Below are 20514 nucleotides of genomic sequence, written 5' to 3'. Positions count from 1 at the left end.
GGATGGATGGGACTAGGTCATTTCCTATCAGCTTCCCCTTCTCCCCACTCTCTCACTCCCCACCCCAACCTCTCTCCACCACCAAACACTCTTCTTCTCCAAGGGTTTATATTTGATATGAGTAACAAGTGGTGTCATGTTTAGCCAATTATATTTAAATGTTGAATTGAGGTAGCCAGATCAATTTGGGACTCCATTCATATTTTAAGGGCTCAAAAGTGAAACACTAAAATCACAGATTTTTGCCTTTGAATTCCCTTGTTTTAGTTGAAAGGGATGACGTTAAAATGTGCTTTTAAACAAACCCTATGGGAATGCATCAAAAAATTTTGGATTCGAGACGTTTTCGGGATTATACAGGGCTCAAAGTTCAAAATTGGATGCAATATTAATGTTTTTGGCTTGCTGTGTCTCAATATTCCAATCAATTGAGGCAAGAATTGGCAAACAAAAACACGTTGCTGCAGTCACACCAGACCAAACCAGGTATACATTGGCCAGGTGTCTTCATTTCCTAAATTGGCAAAGGTTGATGTGTTCGCATATTGGCAATGATACACCAGGTGTCTTGGAAGCCTTTTTGAAAACTAGGTCATGCTAACCAATTTCTGGCACAATCTGACATTTGACCCATTTTCATGAATTAATTCTTTATCATCATGTTGCCACCGATATCATGTGGCCCCTCTCAGCAATTCTATTTGCATTGACTTGCATTTTACAAAATTTGCTTTCATGTATTTTATTTATGGACGGACACACACACACACACACACACACACACACACACACACACACACACACACACACACACACACACACACACACTCACACACACACACACACACACACACACACACACACACACACACACACACATCCTGCATGGGGCTAGTGTGAAAAAAATTCTGACTCAACCCAGGACTTGAACCCAATGACCTCATCGTTTACATAGCGACAGCCCACTGAGTTATTGAATCTTCAGTTTGACGTCAGAAATTTCTCACACTAACACAGCAAGCTTTCTAATGGCCGACATCTTACATGCCTGCAAGGCAGACCCAAACACTAGCCTCATGCAGGAATTTGTTCCTCATCTAGCCAAAGAAGCTGCATAAAGCAACCAGGAAGAGCTACCCAAGGTCAGCTTTTTGCAGTTTCAAACTCTATCTGAGTTCCTCTCCAGCTATATACCTTCACATTTAGTACATGCAGGAGAATCCGATTGCTACATGCCCCCCTCATCCACCAGACCGGTTTCATCACTTGTTGGCAAGTCTTCAGCAACAGCGTGGACAAAAACGCGTACCACCGAGGCCCTCAAGCATGAACCACGTGCAATGTCAATAGCAGTTAACATATAAATACATCCATTGGGAGCATACTCTGTGCAGAGCGTTGGTGCTGCCTAAACAGTCTCCTTGGCTATTGGGCACAATCCTGGATGGGTCGCCACTCCGACACAAGATACTAGCAAGCTGGTACTCATTTTGCCGACCTCAGAAGGACGACAGGCAGAGTCAACCCCACCTGGTATTAAGTCAACAGCCGAGTGGGATTTGAACTCAGCATCCTGGGATTCCAAGCTCACCACCCTAACCATTAAGCCAACACCAGGCATACATATAAATAACAAGACCCAATCATGTCTCTCACCCATAATTGGAGGGAAAAACCAATCAGCTCTCACCTTATCAATCACCCCAGGTGGCTCGGATTATCAAATACATTAACTCCTCCCATGCTTTTTCAGGCAAAGAAAGCTGCATAAAGCAACCAAGAAAAGCTACACAAGGTAAGCCCTTTCTGTCTCCGCTGTCACTGACTCCTGCCCACATCCATTATTTGTTTTTTTTCGCATTCTCTTTGATAAACCTGGCACATCTGGGTGGTCTCGGTCTCCGAGATGAAATGGCCCTTAAAGTTTGATTCTCACTAAATTGGATAACATCATTGAATGCCCCATGAGTTCGGCTTGAGTGTGATATGTGAATTGATGATGGAGGTTTTATATTTCATAATTCAATGAATATAAATGACCATTCCTGAGTTAAAATGGTCTCAAAAAATTGACCTTTATCGAAGTGGATAATATCACTGAATTCCCCTTGAAGTTTTGCTACAACTTATAGATTGTCGAGGGATGCTTAACGTATCTTTTCCTGATGATGATGGATTTGGGCTCCATTTTCGCAGAAAACGTACGAATGAAGCTCCATGTGGTAGCAGATTCAGACTTGGAAGCCGACAGCCCCACTTGCAGTTCTAGTCATTACTATTATTATTATTATTATTATTATTATTATTATTATTTTTATTCATTAATTATTAGATCTTATTGGTGGAATATTTTTTGTCAGAATTCCATCTGTCATTTCTAGCTCAAACTTCTGCATGTATAATAGACTTGGCACAGGACTGCACAGCCTATATTGTGGGTGAAAACATACCTTGTGGATCTGTGGACATGACTTGGTAGTATATAGCCTTGAAACCTCCAGCTGAGATATTGCCATTTGTGGCAAACAGTAGTGACAATACACCTCTTGAACTTTGCACCTCCCCAGGAGAATGATCACCACAGTAACGACCAATCAATTTCCCACCTGAACAGGACAGACATGACATTGCAAGATCACAAAATACATTAATGAAGCATTTTACTGCATAAGTAACAGTAACATGAAATTAAGCATTTATTTATTATTTTCTGCATTTGTGTTTTTTCACCTACATATCAAAAGTGATCAAATTATTTGATCATAACCATAATTTGGGATGACCATGCCACCCACGAATGGCTTTTCTTACAAAGACAATGATGATAGTTGGAATTTTGCTGGCTTGGACCCTTTATGAAGCATCCAGCAATGCAATGGCAGCTGGATTCCCACCATCAGTGGCCGACCTCCAATCAGAGGCGGTGTTAGTCATTTGGAGGCCCCATGCAAAACACGATAATGGTCCAGTGGGGTCCCTGTTAACCTGTCATCACACTAATATATGGATTTTGACATCCGTCTGTCTGACGTCGATGTATTCGGTCGTTAAACAAATCTCAACCAATCAAACTTACCAAGAGGGCCACTGGTCATATAGCAAAGGTTGTGTTGATTTTATTTGCCCCCCCCCCCCTCACCAGGAATGTTGAAGGTGGTGCGACTCAAATTATCTTCGTAAATGTGTACCGATGCACGTCCCTGAACGCCGCCTCTGTCTCCAGTACTACCTTTCGTTTGTACTATTTTTTACCTGCGCTTGAAACCAGGTCACTCTATATTGGACATGCGGCTCCTACTCTCCCAACAATGGATGGAAGCCCTCAATGTCAGACATGAGATGAGGGCTGTTTCTCCGGACATATCTCGAGCTTTCGATACAATCTGGCATCCCACCTTGCTCTCCAAACTCTCTGCCTATGGCATCCAAGACCAACTCCACTCATGGTTTACTGACTTCCTCTACTCTCGTAGCCAACATGCGGCTCTCAACAGAATCCTTTCATCTCCTCTCCCTGTCAAGGCTGGAGAGCCCCAAAGGCAGTGTCCTGGGCCCAGTCCTATTCCTAATCTTCATCAATGACCTCTCTGACTTTCTGGAAAATCCCCTTTATCTATCTGCTGATGACTCCATCCTCTGCCATGACATCGCTCGTCCTTCAGACAGGCAGGCAGCAGCCACTTCCCTCTATTCAGACCTTCACAAAAAATCCCCAGGTGCTCAACACACTTGGAATATGTCCTTCAAATCTCTATCTCTTTATCTATCTCTCTCTACTGTTTCTTTTGTTCTGTTTTGTCCTGATCCGATCAGTGTTCCAGCTTTTCCACGAGCCTTGACTGAAAACAAAAATAAAAAATAAAACCACATATTTTGAACAAAATGCAACTCCACCACTGGGACAGGGTTCAGGCCTGTTGAATCGGCGAGACACTAAGACTAAGGAGTCAGGGATGTCCTGTGTGAGGAAGGATTCTGTTAAACAGATAATGTCTGGTTTATCATCAGTGGCCTGCAAGGAGAGATCTGTCAGGTTGGAGCAGTTCCTTGGATGTTGGAGGTCCACACAGTTCGAGACGGGAGGAAATGCTGTAAGAATGTGGAGATGGGGTGGGAGAACTTGGAGAAGAGTGGGGGAACTGGGAGAGGAGGTGAGGTATGGGAGAAGCTGAGAAAGGGCGTGGCAGGTGAGAGAAGCTGGGACGGGGTGAGGTTGGGGGAAGTTGGGTATGGGTGAGTTGAGGGGGATTATGGGAGGAGATGGGGTGAGTGGGAATATGGTGGGGGGGGAGGTGGAGACAGGGTGAGGGGGATGCAGAATGGGTGGACATGAGGTGGAGGGATGCTGAATTCAAGTACACAGAGAAGGAGTATGGTTGGAGGAGATGACGAGGGGAGGGGTTATTTGTGACTCCACGTTATGAACGTTTTTTAACGTGTGTAAATGCATGATTAATATGTTTGGAGAGGAAAACATTTAATTCCTACAAACTGAAAGATATGACAACAGTAAATGTCTTTTGTTTTGATATGGAGAGAAATGTGGAGAGAAAAAAATGAAGGCGTGACAAATGAATGTTACTTTCCCAACATCGAATGAATCTTCCTTCCCTGTCTAACAACTTGCAGATACTTTATCTCCTCTATGCATTTTGCCTGGTGATGATATAATAATTGCATTAAATTTAATGATGAATTTCTGGAAGGACATGCTGTGTATTGTTTTGTTTCCCCTTATATTCTCTCGTATCCCGCTTCTCGGGTGCATTCCTTTTTCCGTCCTGATTGAACAGATGGGGCCATGAAAAAGGTAAATAAAACAGAAAATCGAAATTTGACACCAGTGACAGATATTAAATAATTTCTTGATGTGAAATATTCATACAATTTTCAAAAAGCAAAGTGCTCAATATGACGTCCGCTCTGTTCTATACATTTTTGCTTGATGCAGCAACAGGTTATGCATCACTTTTTGAAGATTGTCAGAACTCCACAGATAATCTGAACAACTGCATCTTTCAAATCAGCAAATGGGGTTGATTTCAACTGAATCAGCGACAGCATCGATGGATTTTAATATTGTTTCGAAATTTACACAAAGGTGACGTATCTGTGTCTCCCTTTGACTAGGCCCCATTTAAAAATTCCAGTGATGACACATCAGGGAATCTGGAGTCCACAGGAATTCAGTTCTGTAACTGATAAGACGAATAAGAAATCTTTCCCTCAGTGAAGTGATGCATTCATTGGAGGTGTGGATTGTGGCTTCAACTTGTTGAAACCATAGATTTTCATTATTTCTCACCCTGTTCCATAGGTAAGTCTTCAGCATGTGAAGCTAACAATCTGATGTCATCGTAACAGTTCATTAATCATCCACCCTGTATATTTAGTTCTTTTACTCAATCTTGGTTTCATAAACTGATTCACAGCTTTAGGTCATACACTAGATGACCCGTGAACCCGTTGGGTTGCCGTTGTGACGGCGTTTGATGAAAAAAATCATATCAAGAGAGAGAAAAAAAGATAGCTCCAGCGAACTATACCGCTGAGGTTGTTTGCATTGATCAAATAATCCCGTAGAGTACTTGAGTGAATCGGGAATTGATTTTTAAATAATTTTTGCGTTGCCCGATTTGAATGAAATTTGATACTGCACACGTAGGCGGATGGTGAGTAAGGTGGCCCTAAAATTTTTGCGCTATCATATACTGTTTTGGCTGTATTTCGGTAACATACATACATAGATACATACATACAAGATGAGAGTTTTAGTAATATATAATCCAAGTTATACCTTTCAAGGAACTTCAATGCAAGACGAGGCTATCGGGTCCATCAAAGCCCACGTTCTGGTTGTTTGTCCATGCTCTATCCTTTTTAAATGCTGAGCGTCAAGCAAGGAAACAGCACGTACCATTTTTTAAGTCTTTAGTATGACTTGGGCAGGATTTGAACTCCCGATTTCCGAGATCAGAGGCGTATATGTCCGAACATTGGCGACACCAAGTCTGGTGCTCTTCCTCCCACAGGAACATTGTATATATCATGCAAGAGTTTATCGATCAAGGTATGTAAAATCTTCAGTAAAAAAATAAAACTAGCAATAACCACCTTTTCACCTGCAGCTCACCTCAACGATCAAAACAATTTTATGTTCCATAAAACCCCCATTTCCCTTGGCTGATGTGGTTCATGGTGGAATGTTAATGCAACACAGGAATTGCTGATCAAATCACCCTTTCCTGTGCGCAAACTTGTATAATAAACACGCATTACGACTAAACAAAAGGTCATTGAGTTGGCAATAAGAATCCCAGACACATACGAGGAAAGCCAAGTTCAAAAGCTACTTGTATATTCACCGTACTTCGTATGCTTAGTCTGGTTCCTCAGATTTTGCACTCTCCTTATGTCCCATGCTCGGAGGATGAGTGACTTCACAAGCCTTCGAGACTTAATCAGGATATGTTTATCCCTTAATGGTCCACGAGGAAGCTCAAATTCCTTCAACGGGGTCCTCTCATTCTTTATTTTACCAAAAGAATGAATTGCTTTGTACTTGCAGGTGTAGCATACTCTGTTTTGAGATTGCATATCAACAAGTGTGTCATTATGTCCATTCCTTCCATTGTTTGACTGTTGCGAGTTCACTTTCCCAATTGATTACAGTTCTAAAGTAAAATGCTTTGTTAGATGCACAATGAAAACTGACAGATTTTTTGACAAACTTTTATCAACTTCATTTGTTTGTAAACCTTTGTGCAGAGGAAGTTATTCTTTCTCTGTCTCGTAAGATCTTCCACCCAAAGGAACATTGTGCATGTAATCTGTGCAATGGTTATGTAATTTTAACCTCCTCCACACATCCACCTACCTCTTCCTCCATCTTATTTCAATACTCCGAACATGTTATCTTTCCCCCCCAACTCCACAACTAAGACACCCAATATTCTCTTCTTTATCTTCATTTCCTCAATTTAAATTTTCTCATGACCACCTTGAATGCACAGTATGTTAATGGCCTTCCACCCCATAAATTTCATTCTTGTTTTTGGATTTAAAAATAACCCCCATTTGTCTTTTCTTCAGCTTCCACTCGAAGAAATACACTTACTGAGCGGTCGTCCATCCCAAATCTCCAGGCTGTCGTGCGTGCAGCTGGGCTCTCCAGAAGGACTGTGTGATGCGCCCTCGAGTTGGAAGGCACTGAAGATCATGTGCACTTGAAAGGGTGGCACTGAAGTAATGGTGTAATTGCACATCAGATCAGGTCCGTACAGCCCTGGGTGTCCAGGTGACTCCAGATAGCCAGTTTGTTCATCAAGTATGACAGAACAACTGTCTGTGGAATAAACAGAGAGTATGTTAAAGTAATTTGGATAGTAAAATGGTGCTGGACTTACAGTGAAGATCGACTGGTTTGTCAGGAATGCATAAAAGAAATGCAGGATAAAGAGGCAAACTTACACTAATTTGCTATACCATTAAAAAATAAAACATCATTCAAATTTATGGAGCGTTTCCTGGGAACCAAGTTCCAGAAACTTCTTTTAAAGCATTGGTCCCCAACCTGCGGCCAGCCGAGCCCTATACTGCGGCCTGCGAGGACTTTCCAATCAAAACACATTTCCATGTAGCAATTTTAAAGGGGTTTACACAATGCCACTGCTGCTTACTGCCGGGAGGAATCAATTCAATTTGATTTTACCTTCCGGCATCTTGCGGCAGTATTTAAAATTAATTACACCACAAACGGAAATTTGTTCAGAATTACAGTGCGTGAACAATCGATCGATCGAATACATATAAAATTTATTAATTAAAAAAACAATACTCCAATAAACCCAAACGTTGTGTGACAGTATCAAGTTTCTCAATAAAATGCATCAATTTTTTTCTGGCTCCTAACATCCTTGGGAGTAGTGAATACGGCCCGTGGGATCAAAAGGTTGGGGACCACTGTTTTAAAGGGAAAGAACAGCCCATAATGTCCTTTATGGGAAAGTTTCCCTAAACACTGGAAACAATAAAAAAAATGATTACAATAATAAGGAGTGCTAACAGCCCAAGTCCTTCACATAAAAATAAAAAAAAATTGAAAAACCGTCAAATTGCATGGCCTTTTAAATTTAATATTTAATTATTCAACTATATTATTTTTGCAATGTTTCAACCTTATTGAGAAGATTGTACAAATATCGAACGTAACACAAAGACATTAGTATGTCCCTCTGTTACACGGGAGGGGGATGAAGGGGTGGGATCCATAGCCCGACTGTGTTAAGACTTTCGTATGGACCGTATGATTGAGTAGGGCAGCATGACTCTTGTATTGGATATTTGTCTTGACTCTAGAGGTACCGTATTTTCACGCAAATAACCCGCAGGCTATAAGTTCAATTCGTTCCAAAATTTCCAACTGTGGGGTCTACTCATGTGTGGGTTCTCGGGTATTTTACCATACGGCACGTGACATAACCACAGGGGGCCAAGTTAAATTTATCAAGGAGATACAAAATGAGACAGTTCTTTTTTGTTTTTGCAAGTTTAATTGGAATATCTTTAATTACAATTCTTTTACATATTTTACCTGCAAATAAATATCTAATGCAAAAGCTATAAAAAAAAAAATATATATATATATATATATATATATATATATATATATATATATATATATATATATATATATATATATATATATATATATATATATATACACCGGAAAATCGTCTTTCATACTCTGTAAATCAAATACACGATGAGCCTCTCCAATGCCGCCCTCTTCTGCAAACTGACAAACTCAGTTTGAATTTGACAGTGAAAGGTTTACGTTTTCTCTTAACGACAGCAGACAATGTTCAGCAGGGACTTGTAATGGTATGGACTATTTTGTAGAATGATGTAAAAGTCAACAATGTGCAGGGTATATATATATATATAATGGATGAGCAGCGTGCTTTCCGGTCACATCGGTGCAACCATGCTAATTTTTCACCACATCAGTACAGTAAACTTAAATTATTACAACAACCCTTTGTCAAGATATTCATTTTAATATCAATTGGTAATTTACCGCAGTTGAATTTGAAAAGAGCCGTTCGCTAACCCTTGATAACAAAGCCGTGTCAGTTGCTGGAAATATGGAGATCGCGCATCTCCAGGTGTGTGTTCAGGTACCAATCATCCAGCTAGCACTTGTTAAGTCTGCCATTCCTTTTCAATGGTTTTGAATTGAGTGCTTGTTTGAGTGCTTAAACCTCTTGGCGACAACTCAACAAGAAATTTGGTAAATGAACACACCTCCGGTCATGTCGATAGGAAGGATGGCTTGCCCAAGTGTGGGTTATATGTGTATAACTGAAAATTTCTGAGAGCACTTTTTCCCAGGTGTGGGGTATACCAGGGGGCAGGTTATTTGCGTGAAAATACGGTTAGTTATATTGTCAAATGTGCACTGAGGAGGCAGTGAGCATCCATTATAGAGCAAGATAGGGTAAGAATATTGTGCAAAACCTCTTGTATACAGGTGAGGTCAGGTGGAGCACTTGTGGTCATGAAAAGGCAATGATATGGCGCTATAAATACGCTTCATAGGACATTATGAATCCTTTGAAAGCACCACGAGCAGGCATGGCAGTTCTGTTGTTGGCTCCCAAAGGAACGTGGGACAAGCAGCCTTGTGTGCTGCAGGGAGGTCCTGGATGGAGGGTGAGACGATGCTGTGGGAAAGCGTCGCTCCCATCCTGAGGAATGGCCAATGTGGACCAGTCGTGGGCAGTCCCAAGAGATGATAAACACCGTTGCATACACACATGCACCCTCTCTCTCTGTTTCCATGGCTTGAACGTAAAGACCACACCAGAGATCAGACAGTGCGTGACCTCCTCATCACAATTCTCCCTGTGCCACCCAAACCCACACTTCATCCTGTGCCATACCAGCCTGCATGCCATCATCGTCCTGCAGGACAATTTTCGGATCATTGGCATCTCCCGCAATAAGGCTGAGTCTTTGGGCCTCTCACTCAATCACCGCAGGTTGGTCGGTGGTCTTTCTGTCTTCTACCGTCTCCTCTCCAGCCTTGCCCCCTGCTCTCTCTGCGATTTGTCCCCACCACATTTCCGCAGGGTGCTCAAGGTCCGCCAACAACCCCCTTCTGGTAAAACTACCAAAATCACGAATCACTGCTCACCTTCACTCTTTCATTCCTCTTTTTTCCCGCCTTTGGAATAAACTCCCTCACTCTATTCATTCCCATTCTTCCCTCCAGGCCTTCAAAACAGCTGTTCACCACCACCTCTTAGAGAATCCCCCATCCAAATCCTCGATCTTTTCTACCCCCGATAATCCACGCAAGCCCACCTCCTTCAAATTCCCTGCTTTCCTTCCTGAAAGTCCCTGTAATGTCCATCTTCTATTCCCCATGTTCCCCGTCCCATCGCTCTCCCTTCCACAGATCTCCAAATGTCTCTGTTCTCCACTATTTTGTCCTTCCCACTCCCTCCCCTCCTGTACATGCCCCCCTTGATGTGCGTTGTGTGTTAGCTCTCATACGAGCCTCGACAAGGTATACAAAAAAAAAAAAAGGACAACAGAAACAGCTCCTACCACAAGTCCTCACCTGTTCTTTTTCCCTTTGTTCAGAGAGTCTAGTGTTTGGAACTATAGTTAGGGTTCGGATTTATTTATTTGTCTTGTACACAAGTTCTGGTTTTCAAGTCTTACCTTTCCCATTTGTCTGTCTTCATACCCCAGATCTGTCCAAATATTATCATCTCGTGATCCACATGTTGGAATCATTTTTTAATTTTTTTTTATAATAAACCATTTTAATTGTAAGAAACGTTTTCCCAACTCTTTGCCTTCCACTTGCGTTCCACCGCCAGGCTCGGCTTTGTTTGTGCTATTCTTGGGGATGCAATAGTGTTAAACAGTCACATAAAATATCGGTTCGACATCTGCTGAGGTCTTCGACCATCGATCTGTGTTAATAGAACCGTCTGACGAGACAATATTTTTATATGACTTGCAGGTATATTATGAGACAACCAACAAATCAGCAAGTATGCAGGATATAAACCTGGCATCCATCCTGGCAGAGGAAACCAAAGCCTTCAAAATCATTGGAATCTCCCACGATGAAGCCAGGTCTGTGCCAATCACTTTCACATCGCCGACAGGTCGGTGGACTCTCTGTCTTCTCCCACCTCCTTTCTGGACTTGCACCTTCCACTCTTTCTATGCTCTGTCCCTCCTCCCTCCTCCCCAGCCCACCTCCCAGGATTCTGCAGGGCACACATGGTGTGCCAATAACCCCATTCTGGTGAACCTCCCAAAATCTAGACTCACTTCTCATTTCCACACATTCGTTTCTCTTTTCCCACCTGTGGAACCAACTTCCTCAGTTTCTTCATTCTCATGCTTCCCTCCAGGGCTTCAAGCCAACGATTCACCACCATCTCAGGTCGCCACCCTCCCCATCCACAACCATGATCTTTTCTCTCCCCCCACCCCCCTCCCATTAACTTTCCCAATGCCCACATCTTTCCAAGTTTCCAGTTTTCCCTTCCACTTCTGGGATGGAGAGTTTGCAGCTGTATCCATCTTCTCCATGCCTTATGTCCTCCCTTTACCTTCATTCTTCCCCATGTACCATATTTCTCCAAATCTCCATCTATTTGTCCCTATACCCTGCTGTTGGTGCCCCCCTGTCTTTCTGTTGTTCCTTTTGTTCTGTTATATCCTTACCCATTCGGTGTTCCAGCTCCTCCACAAATCTCAACACTGTATACAAAAAAACATCCAATGGGAATGCAAAATCGGACAAACCACGAGATGGCAGTTAACCATAATGCGAAAAGTAATTACCACACCTAAAGTAAATATTTAACTTCTTATTTCCCAAATTTCTTTCAATTAAGTGGGATTCAACAAACCATCAACGATGATGCTAATTTTGTTTTTGGGTGTTTTGAAGTCACAGAGATCAAACTTGAACACAGGTAACTAAAGAAATGACAACTTACTTAAACTATGTGGATGAATGCTTCGGTATTAAATTTAGGACCCATGATAAGGTATATGTCATTCAGATGGGAAGGAAAAATTCCATCAAGAACAAGAGTTACTGGACATAACAATAAAAAATTGATATCTCAACAAGTTCAGATTGTACAGGTTCTAATACCCATTTGAGAACGCCAGCTGAAAAAGGCCAAAGATGGAAGGATTCTTACAATAAAAAAAGAACAGTTAGAGTGATGGGCAGGAGATTCTGAATAGAAAAAGATCTTGTGAATCCACCTGCACTTCAATTTAATGATGCATCATCAAGAGAGATACATACATCATATTTAATGGAATAAGGAATTAAACTTGCGATTCAAAAGTTGAACAATAATAAGGCTGCAGGAGGGCAAGATGGAACGATAGCACAGTTGTTGAAAGCCAATATTCCGGATACAGCAAAAGCTATGAACAATTTTTTTTAAAATATATATCTGGAATGAAGAAAGACTACCGGAAGATTGGCTCAAAGGATTTCTTGCAAAGATTTCAAAAGAAGGAAACTTGTCAGGCTGCAGACACTAGATCGGAATAACGTTGCTTTCAATAGCATCAAACTTTCCACGAGATGCATTTTGGATATGACACAAGGAGTACTCGACATGATCGTAAGAAGAGAAAGGGAAGGTTTTACAAAGGTTAAAAATCTTGCAGCGATCAGATCAGATATTTGTCTTCAGAACAATAATCAAACAGTTGGTAGAATGGCAAAACCCGTTATATGTCAGTTTGGTCAACTTTGAAAAATCTTTTAATCGTGTTCAGAGGGAGTCATGATGGAAAGTAAACTGTGACCATCATTTCCGGTCAAGACAGGGCTCAAGCAAGGATGCATGCTCTCGCCAACCCTTTTCCCAATAGTAATGGCCTGGCTTACGTGAAAGACAACCGAAGGAAAGGAAAGAGGTATCGAATGGATGGCCAATTAAGATCTAGTGGATTTGGGGCTATGCCGACGATTTAATGCTCATCTCGAATACATTTTAAAAGATTAAATAAAAGAGAAAACGTTTAGGGAGAAAAGCAAGACAAGTGGGCTTCAAAATTAATTTCATCAAAACCAAACTGATGAGATTCAAAACTGAACTCTCCTCTTAGATGTTGAATATTTGTGTGTGTTTTTTTTTAATACCAATAGATTAAGCATATACTCATAGCAACTTCAGTTAGTAGTTGCAGTTTCTAATGTGTTGTTTTTGCCATTTTGTGTCAAGCACACTGCTGACAGTCCTTCGATGACATGTAAATTTACTAAAAAAATGTTCTCACAAATATCAATTGCTGTGTTAACTGTCCATTGGTCATAAAATATAGCCTGGCAAAACAAGGGAGTCAGCTCACATGTTCATGCAATGAGAAAAAAAAAAAAAAAACACTACATGTATTACACAAGAAGATAAATAAAGTTTGTTTTATGTTTGGCAAGCAACTAGTGGATTAATGATGTTTACCCGTGGCAAAAGTAATATACTAAACCCCAAAAGATGAACAGACCCGAAGTACTTGTTTTCCTATAAAATCTATAAATGTTAGCATATAGGTACAGTTTATGGCAGCAAAGAGTTGTACACTTATTCAACAATAAATAACAACAAGGACAACAAGGAAATCCAACACAGGCTGAGGCCATTCAACCCATCGTGCTTGCGCGAACACCACACCAACTCAAGATCATTTTAATTAATGAAAGAAAAATAATTTTTCGTATTTTTTGTTTGTTTGTTTGTTTTTGTGATACAGTCTTATACATTGGCAGCCTTGTTCACGCAAAGTCGAATTTGAACAAACCGCATTGTATCCAAACTATAGACCTTAGGGTTTTGAGGTTAACACTCCAACCAGCACTTCATTTCGGAATTGTAAAGGCAGCTGGAAACTTCATTTCACCCCAGCCACCTCCCAAACCTCCACCGCATGACTCCATAAATATCCACCGCTTTGTTTCTCCGCCGCACCCTGGCGCCACGACAAGAATTGGATTTGTACAGCAATCGGCTTCACATGAAAAAAAAGAGAATAGGATGTATAACGGTAGACCACAACTGAAAATAGTTTTCCGGAGCAGACGGAGAAATGGCGACAAGGAGTGACTGGCCACAAAAACCTACAACGAAGAGGTTGGTGGGTAAGCAAGCAAACTGGGCGGTGGAGACCTGAGCAGAGAGAACAATGACTGTGTTTCCTGGTGACCGTGCGTCTACTCAAAGTAGTATTTTTAGCAAGTATTTACTTTGGCCACTTATTAATATTGTGCCACAAGTATGTGGTCGATATCAAAATTGTCCACGCGACTCGCTTGTTCAATCGAAGGAAGACTAAGCGTGTCAAAAGAGAGTTCAGCGATTGATGCGAGAGCACGATTCGCTTGAATCTGCCAAATTCAGACCTGCTCATAAAGAGTCTCGGTCACATGTGGTGGAGATTACATGTAACCCAAACAAAGGCAGTAATCTGAAACCCTGCCAGAGTCTGTTTGTGCTGTGGCCTCCTGGCATGTGCGGAGATATTGGGCTGAGTTAATCCATCTGGAAGAGGTTTTATAAACTTCTCCTTTGCCTTTTTGTATAATGCTCTCAAAATATCCCTCGTTTGTAGGTCGTTTTAATTTTGACCCTAAATTGATATTGTTTCGAAACCTTAGCTCCTCAGTCAATTTCAATGACTCGCAATTTATGGTGAATGTTTGGCGTAATAAAGTGTATTTATTCACTTCTCGTTGTTTCACAAATGTTCATTTTGCCTCATTCAGATACACAACAAAATGAAACTTTACAATTCAGCCTCCTTAAGATCTTTCTTGCATGGTCTATCATTGCTAAGGTGGACTTAGGAATGTTGCATTTCCAAGGGGAGAATCCAACCATTTGAGGAATTGTTTTAATTATTTCTTGCTGTATGATGTCATGCTTTTTCTTATTTCATATGCAGCACAAGGCTGCGGGATAGCATCATTGGCTGAGAGCACGGCTGTGCCGCTGATGCAATGACCTCTGCGAATTAGAGTAGGAATTTGGAATTTGGCCAGGGTGCTGGCGATAGCTCGCCTCCGCTTCGTAAAGGACACTGTGGGATCTCTAACGTCCACCAACTGGTGCCGGCAGATGGGACACCCAGTGTAGCATCCATCGAAGGGACAACACACACATTGATGTATTACCCTGCTTGTGAAACACCAGGATTACAGTCTGTAGCTTGTCCAAGATTCACATCTGGGAAAGACAGCTGAGACGTGAGTGTGCATTCCCCTAGGCCACCCCCAGCCAGCCCTGATGTCAAGCAAAATGTGATGCTACCTCTGAACTAATCTTCTCAACTGTGCTAAATCTACAACCCTGTTGCTGTTCTTTCTGCCTAATACTAAAATATTGCACTTCTCAAATCAAAATGTCTTCTGACACTTATGAATCCATTGCACAAAGGTATTCAAACTTATTTAAATTGAATCACTCTCATCTGTGCTGCTCACCTTACTCCCTAAATATAGAAGATCTACTCACAATCTGAATGTCCTCATGAACAAGCCTGAGTTTTTTTCCACGATGTAATTATAGTTTTTAGCACTTCAGTACCTACCTGACATGTTGTCTTGAGTGAGATTGTAGTGAAGTTTAAATCCACTGTCCTGCTGTCCATGGTCTGATTGAAAGATAACAGTGACCACAGAACCGAGTGAAAAGATCTGCTCTGGAGGTGGAGCATGGCAAAAATGACCAATGAGCTGTCCATCTGTTTGGTCACCATTTCGAAGCTCCACAAAGTCATCCCTACGACGCAAGGAAGGAGGATGAAGATCTTTTACTGTTGTAACCACTTACAATCGAACAAAGACCATAGCTGTGCATCACTTGGCAGAGCTAGGTCAGAGCAAGAATACAATCGCCCCGAGTGTGTTGATTGCCCCCATTTTGTCTGTTGGAAGATATTTCCCTCCTTCTCAGAGTTTCATCATATCAATGTATTCCCTGTCACCCGATAAAGCTATGGAAATAACACAACTGTAAATGGGTCAACAAGATTTGGGGAAAGGCAAACATTTTCTAAAAGGATTTCAAAGACGCTTAATAGTTATCGGGTTCCATTGACAGTACCATACATAGTCAGTCATGTTGTAAGGAGTGCTTTGAGACTTCAGCCATGATAGTGTACCCATTCAGTGGTGATATGAGCGATTACGAAAGAAAAAAGAAAGATTGTTAAGCAAGAAAACGCGTTACCAAGCCTTGGGAAAGGATATTTTGAGAGAGGCTTATCAAGTCTGACCGTAGTCAAACAGGTCAAAATGAGTCTGATCATCTCATGATGTCATTAGAATTAAAGTAAAAGTAGAGTGATGTACCTACCCTCACTTATTTGTCATACATGTTATAAGTGTACAAGCTTCTCCCTCACAGATGACAAATCGTGGCCCAGCTCGATGTGTGGTAGAAATCCTCGTAAAGTGAGTTTGGTGTATTAGTCACACAAATATAAAATAACAAGTCAGAAAAAGCATTAAAAAATTAAAAAAAACATGGAGGTTAAGGAATCTCCAAAAAACAACCAAACAGGGTAGGAAGGAATGACAAATGGGAATGACACCACATTACAACACAACAATCCTTTTACAGATTGCCATCACGACATGTCTTGTCATTCCTTCCTTGCCATTCCTTCCTTGTCATTCCTTCTTACCTTGTTTGGTTGTTGTTGTGGATTCCATTCCTACATGTTTTTTTCATTTTTACCTTCACCCACCGAAGCTGGATTTTTGCCTTGTCTGTCTGTGTCTGTTTGTTTGTGAACAAAATATCCCAAAAAATTGTGGGCAGATTCAGACAAAACTTAGTGAACAGGTTGGATATGTAACAAGGAAGAGTTGATTCGATTTTGGTGAAGATCCGAATCCGGATCCGAAAATTTTTTTTCACTGATTTTTCACCATTGAGTGATTGGGCTAAAACGACATATAGCAGGACATATCAAAATGTTATGGACAGATTCAGACGAAACTTGGTGGAAGAGTTGGTTAGGTGACAAGAAGAAGCCAATTAAATTTTTGTTCAGGTCCGAATCCAGATCCAGCCTATCAGTGGGATAAAAAGCCTGGTGTTGGCTTAGTGGTTAGGGTGGTGGCTTGGGATCCTAGGGTCCTGAGTTCAAGCCCCGTTGGACACTGAATTAAAAATACACCAGGAGGTTGACTCAGCCTGTCATCCTTCCGAGGTCGGCAAAATGAGTACCAGTGTACTGGTAAGGGGGACACTGCATCAGCGGCATAGCCACGTCCCAACCAATGATGCAACCAGCAGCCACAGGCTGCACTCAATATAGAGAGAGTGGGATACAAAACGTGAACTAATCAGATTGGTGGAGGTATGTGCTCTACCAAGTGCCCTTCTAGTTTAACAATGTCTTTTTTTCTGACTTGCTTAACTCTACTTTTCCCAATCTGGGTGCTAAAGACGTCATCATCCAGTAAATTATTTTGAGGGGCATTAATACGGGGAAACCTCCCCCCCACCCCCTTTCAGAGATATATCTCATACAAGTCTCTTCCCTAGTTCCCTGAATATCACGTCCAATATTCCGTCCCTTCTATCTCCATTCAGACGTTCTGCTACCATGTTGTCCTTCACTTTTGGAGTCATCTCTTTATTTTGTATACCAACATGACAAAATTTTTTTTTACTCTCTCTCCTTTGTCTGCTCCGTCTCTTCTATTCTATCCCCATACTCCTACATCCTCCCAACCTTCCTTCCCTTCTCTCCCAAACTCCACTCACCCACATTTGTTGACCTACCTTCTTACATTCTCTTCTTTTCCTCAATTTACTCCCCACCTATACATACACAATTAAGAGATACCTCCATTCCTATCCCCTTCCCTTCCGTTCCTTTTCTCAATGTTGACATTTCCAATTTCCTCCCTTCCCACACCTCCATATCCTGTGCACGTGTAATAAATAGATGCCGCAAAAAGTGGTCACATGATCACATATATTTACAGGAGGAGGAGGTACTGCAGGACTTGCTTGAACAACAGTACGTATACGGTATATGGAAAAGGGAATTTAGAATACTCTTTTTTTAATAACTGGTATGACGCCCTGTGAACTTCAATGAAAGCATCAACAGACCATTCTGGGCACTTTCCCTTTGTAAATTACACATTTTGTCATACCTTGCAATCCACAAGGCATTGGAATCCATGATAGAGACTTTACGGCAGACATCGAGTTTTACGGGAGAGTTTCTCACTCTACACATGTGTAAATGGCATTCAACAGGTTGTAGTGTATTATTTTTTTAAAATTCGATGAAAGTATTTTTTCTTGTGGTATGGGTACATTACCAATGACAATACCACTTCCTTCCATTGGAATCATTGTAATTGCTTCAGCCATTATTCTGCAAGGCTGGATGACATTTATCAACAATCTGGTGGATGAACAATTCGGCGATTTTGCGATCTCTCAATTTGGTACTTTAACAACATATTCTGGCACCCTTTTCATGCTTGTTAATTATCAAAACGTCTGAGAATTAAAGGTGTGGCTTTTAAAGGTTTATGACTTCACGCCGGAGTCGCTTTTCAGCGCATCATTTTGTACCCATTTGATGGGGCAGCCATTTTTTTTCCCCCATCCCGTCCCAACATGTGAAGTACAGTATTGTTCTACCATACTCCATGATACAGTCCTTAACACATTCGGAAAAGGAGAATTAATTTCATTATCATGATGCCCAGTCACATTTTAACCCACAACAGACAGGTGTATATATTAAGCCTCACTCAACAGTAATCATGTTCTGCACCTTGTAATGAATGAGATGCGAGTGCATGTACCTCGAGGCCATTTTAAAATATATATAATCTGAAAACTGTTGTAAATATAAGCCAATAGCACTGCTAACTAGAGATGGACACAGTCTTGCTTGCTTATTATCCAATTATGCCACCTGGCTTATGGAGCGTCTTATGAACTTTCACTACTTTCGTCTGTTTGGGCTCACGATCTGATTTTATTACAGGTGACCTTCATTCATTTAATTTCCTTCTCGAGGGTACGTCGCCAGGTCTCTCTTAGACACCCAGCCCTTCTCTTCCCGTCAGGTGCCCAGCATATTGCTCTTTTCAGTCTATGTTGATCCTCCATGCGCAACACGTGACCAATCCATCTGATCTACCTCCAAATTTTAATCTCTTCTACGATGTTTTTCCTCCCTGTTTGCCTTTCAACCTCTTTCTTACTAGCCATGTCAGGCACGAAGATTCTCGAGATTTTCTTCTGGCTGCTGTCGATGAAAGACTAGTTTTATTTTCTATTTTTCGGTGGTTTTCCAAGATTTACATTCAAATATGAGGACCGACATCACATTGCTCTCATATATCTTCAGCTTAGTTTTGGTGTTATACTTCTTCGATTTCCAAATTTTCTTGAGTCTCATCAATGCACCCCTTGCCTTTTATATCCATTGTGGTCCATCTGTGTCTCCCCATCCTGTTATGGTAATCATGGACCCCAGATATGTAAACTTGTCAACCTCTCCATTTGTGAATTGTTGTTGTTGTTTTTGTTGTTACGTGTGGCATGTATGTTCATGCTTTCTGTTTTAGCCATGTTAATTTTCAGCCTCACTTTCACCATGTACTCCTGTAGCCTATTGACTTTCTCCTGCATGCTATGTAAGGACAGCAACATCAGGCAGATTTCATCTGCAAAAGAGAGTTCTTCCAAGGTATCCCATTCCTTCTCTGCTCAGTTGTTTTCTGCAACACCCAGTCCAACACCACTAAAAATAGTAGTAATGGAGACACCAAGCAACCTGTCTGACCCGTGCAGTTAATGGCGGCGTCAGGGCCATCCAACCCATGCAATTGTATGGGGCCCCGAGGCAACAAGGGCCCCCACACGACCGATTGTAGTACACATTCTTTTGAGATGGGGCCTCTGAGGGTGGTGGTGGTGGAGGTGGAGGTGATAGTAGTAGTGGAGGTGGTGGAGGTGATAGTAGTAGTGGTGATGGTGGGTCTCACTTTGCTGACAAAACACATCAACTTGTGTGTGGTGTTAAACTCAGTGCAAAAGGAATGCTCCAACTCAAGGAACAAATGTCACATGATGAATCGGGTAGAAAAAAAGATTTCCCCTTCTTGTTTAACGAGACAAGACTATTACAGAATTATGACGTGAGTTAAGGAGAGAAAGCAAGTTAAGTGGAATAATAATGATGTTTAATGTATACAAATGCAAGAAGAATGACAATAAAATGTGGATCACGCCTAATGTCAATACAAATCGATATTGTTGAGCAAATCCACACTACGATTCATTGTATGGTCAACAAAACAAGCCCTCATTCGTAAATGCACTAACCCACATGTGCCACTGTGGAACACTGCAGTTTGTTTGTTGTTGTTGTTTTTTATCAGAAGTGTGTTGGAACAGCTGAAGATGAAAT

At 41.4% G+C, this 20514-nt stretch overlaps 1 protein-coding gene across 6 annotated transcripts in view; it reads right to left on the bottom strand.

The window, feature by feature from the left end:
• Window positions 1–20514, bottom strand: part of LOC147024227 (neuropilin-1-like) — a 112696-nt gene that overhangs the window by 69907 nt on the left and 22275 nt on the right. For 4 of the 6 annotated variants that reach the window (XM_085883920.1, XM_085883925.1, XM_085883922.1 and 1 more), the window contains 3 exons: window positions 15646–15836; window positions 7118–7345; window positions 2451–2606 (listed from right to left, as the gene is read on the bottom strand). In XM_085883920.1, the coding sequence (XP_085740046.1) occupies window positions 2451–2606; window positions 7118–7345; window positions 15646–15836 (575 nt within the window). The remainder of the gene's footprint in view (window positions 1–2450; window positions 2607–7117; window positions 7346–15645; window positions 15837–20514) is intronic. The other 2 variants (XM_085883923.1, XM_085883926.1) reach the window with 1 other exon arrangement.

This window comes from Eptatretus burgeri, chromosome 6 (assembly GCF_056783735.1).
Source record: "Eptatretus burgeri isolate ZD-2024b chromosome 6, Ebu_testis_v1, whole genome shotgun sequence".
In the NCBI taxonomy this organism is placed as follows: domain Eukaryota; kingdom Metazoa; phylum Chordata; class Myxini; order Myxiniformes; family Myxinidae; genus Eptatretus; species Eptatretus burgeri.
Note: the sequence above shows the minus strand (reverse complement) of the source record. Positions and strands in the feature narration are given on the sequence as shown.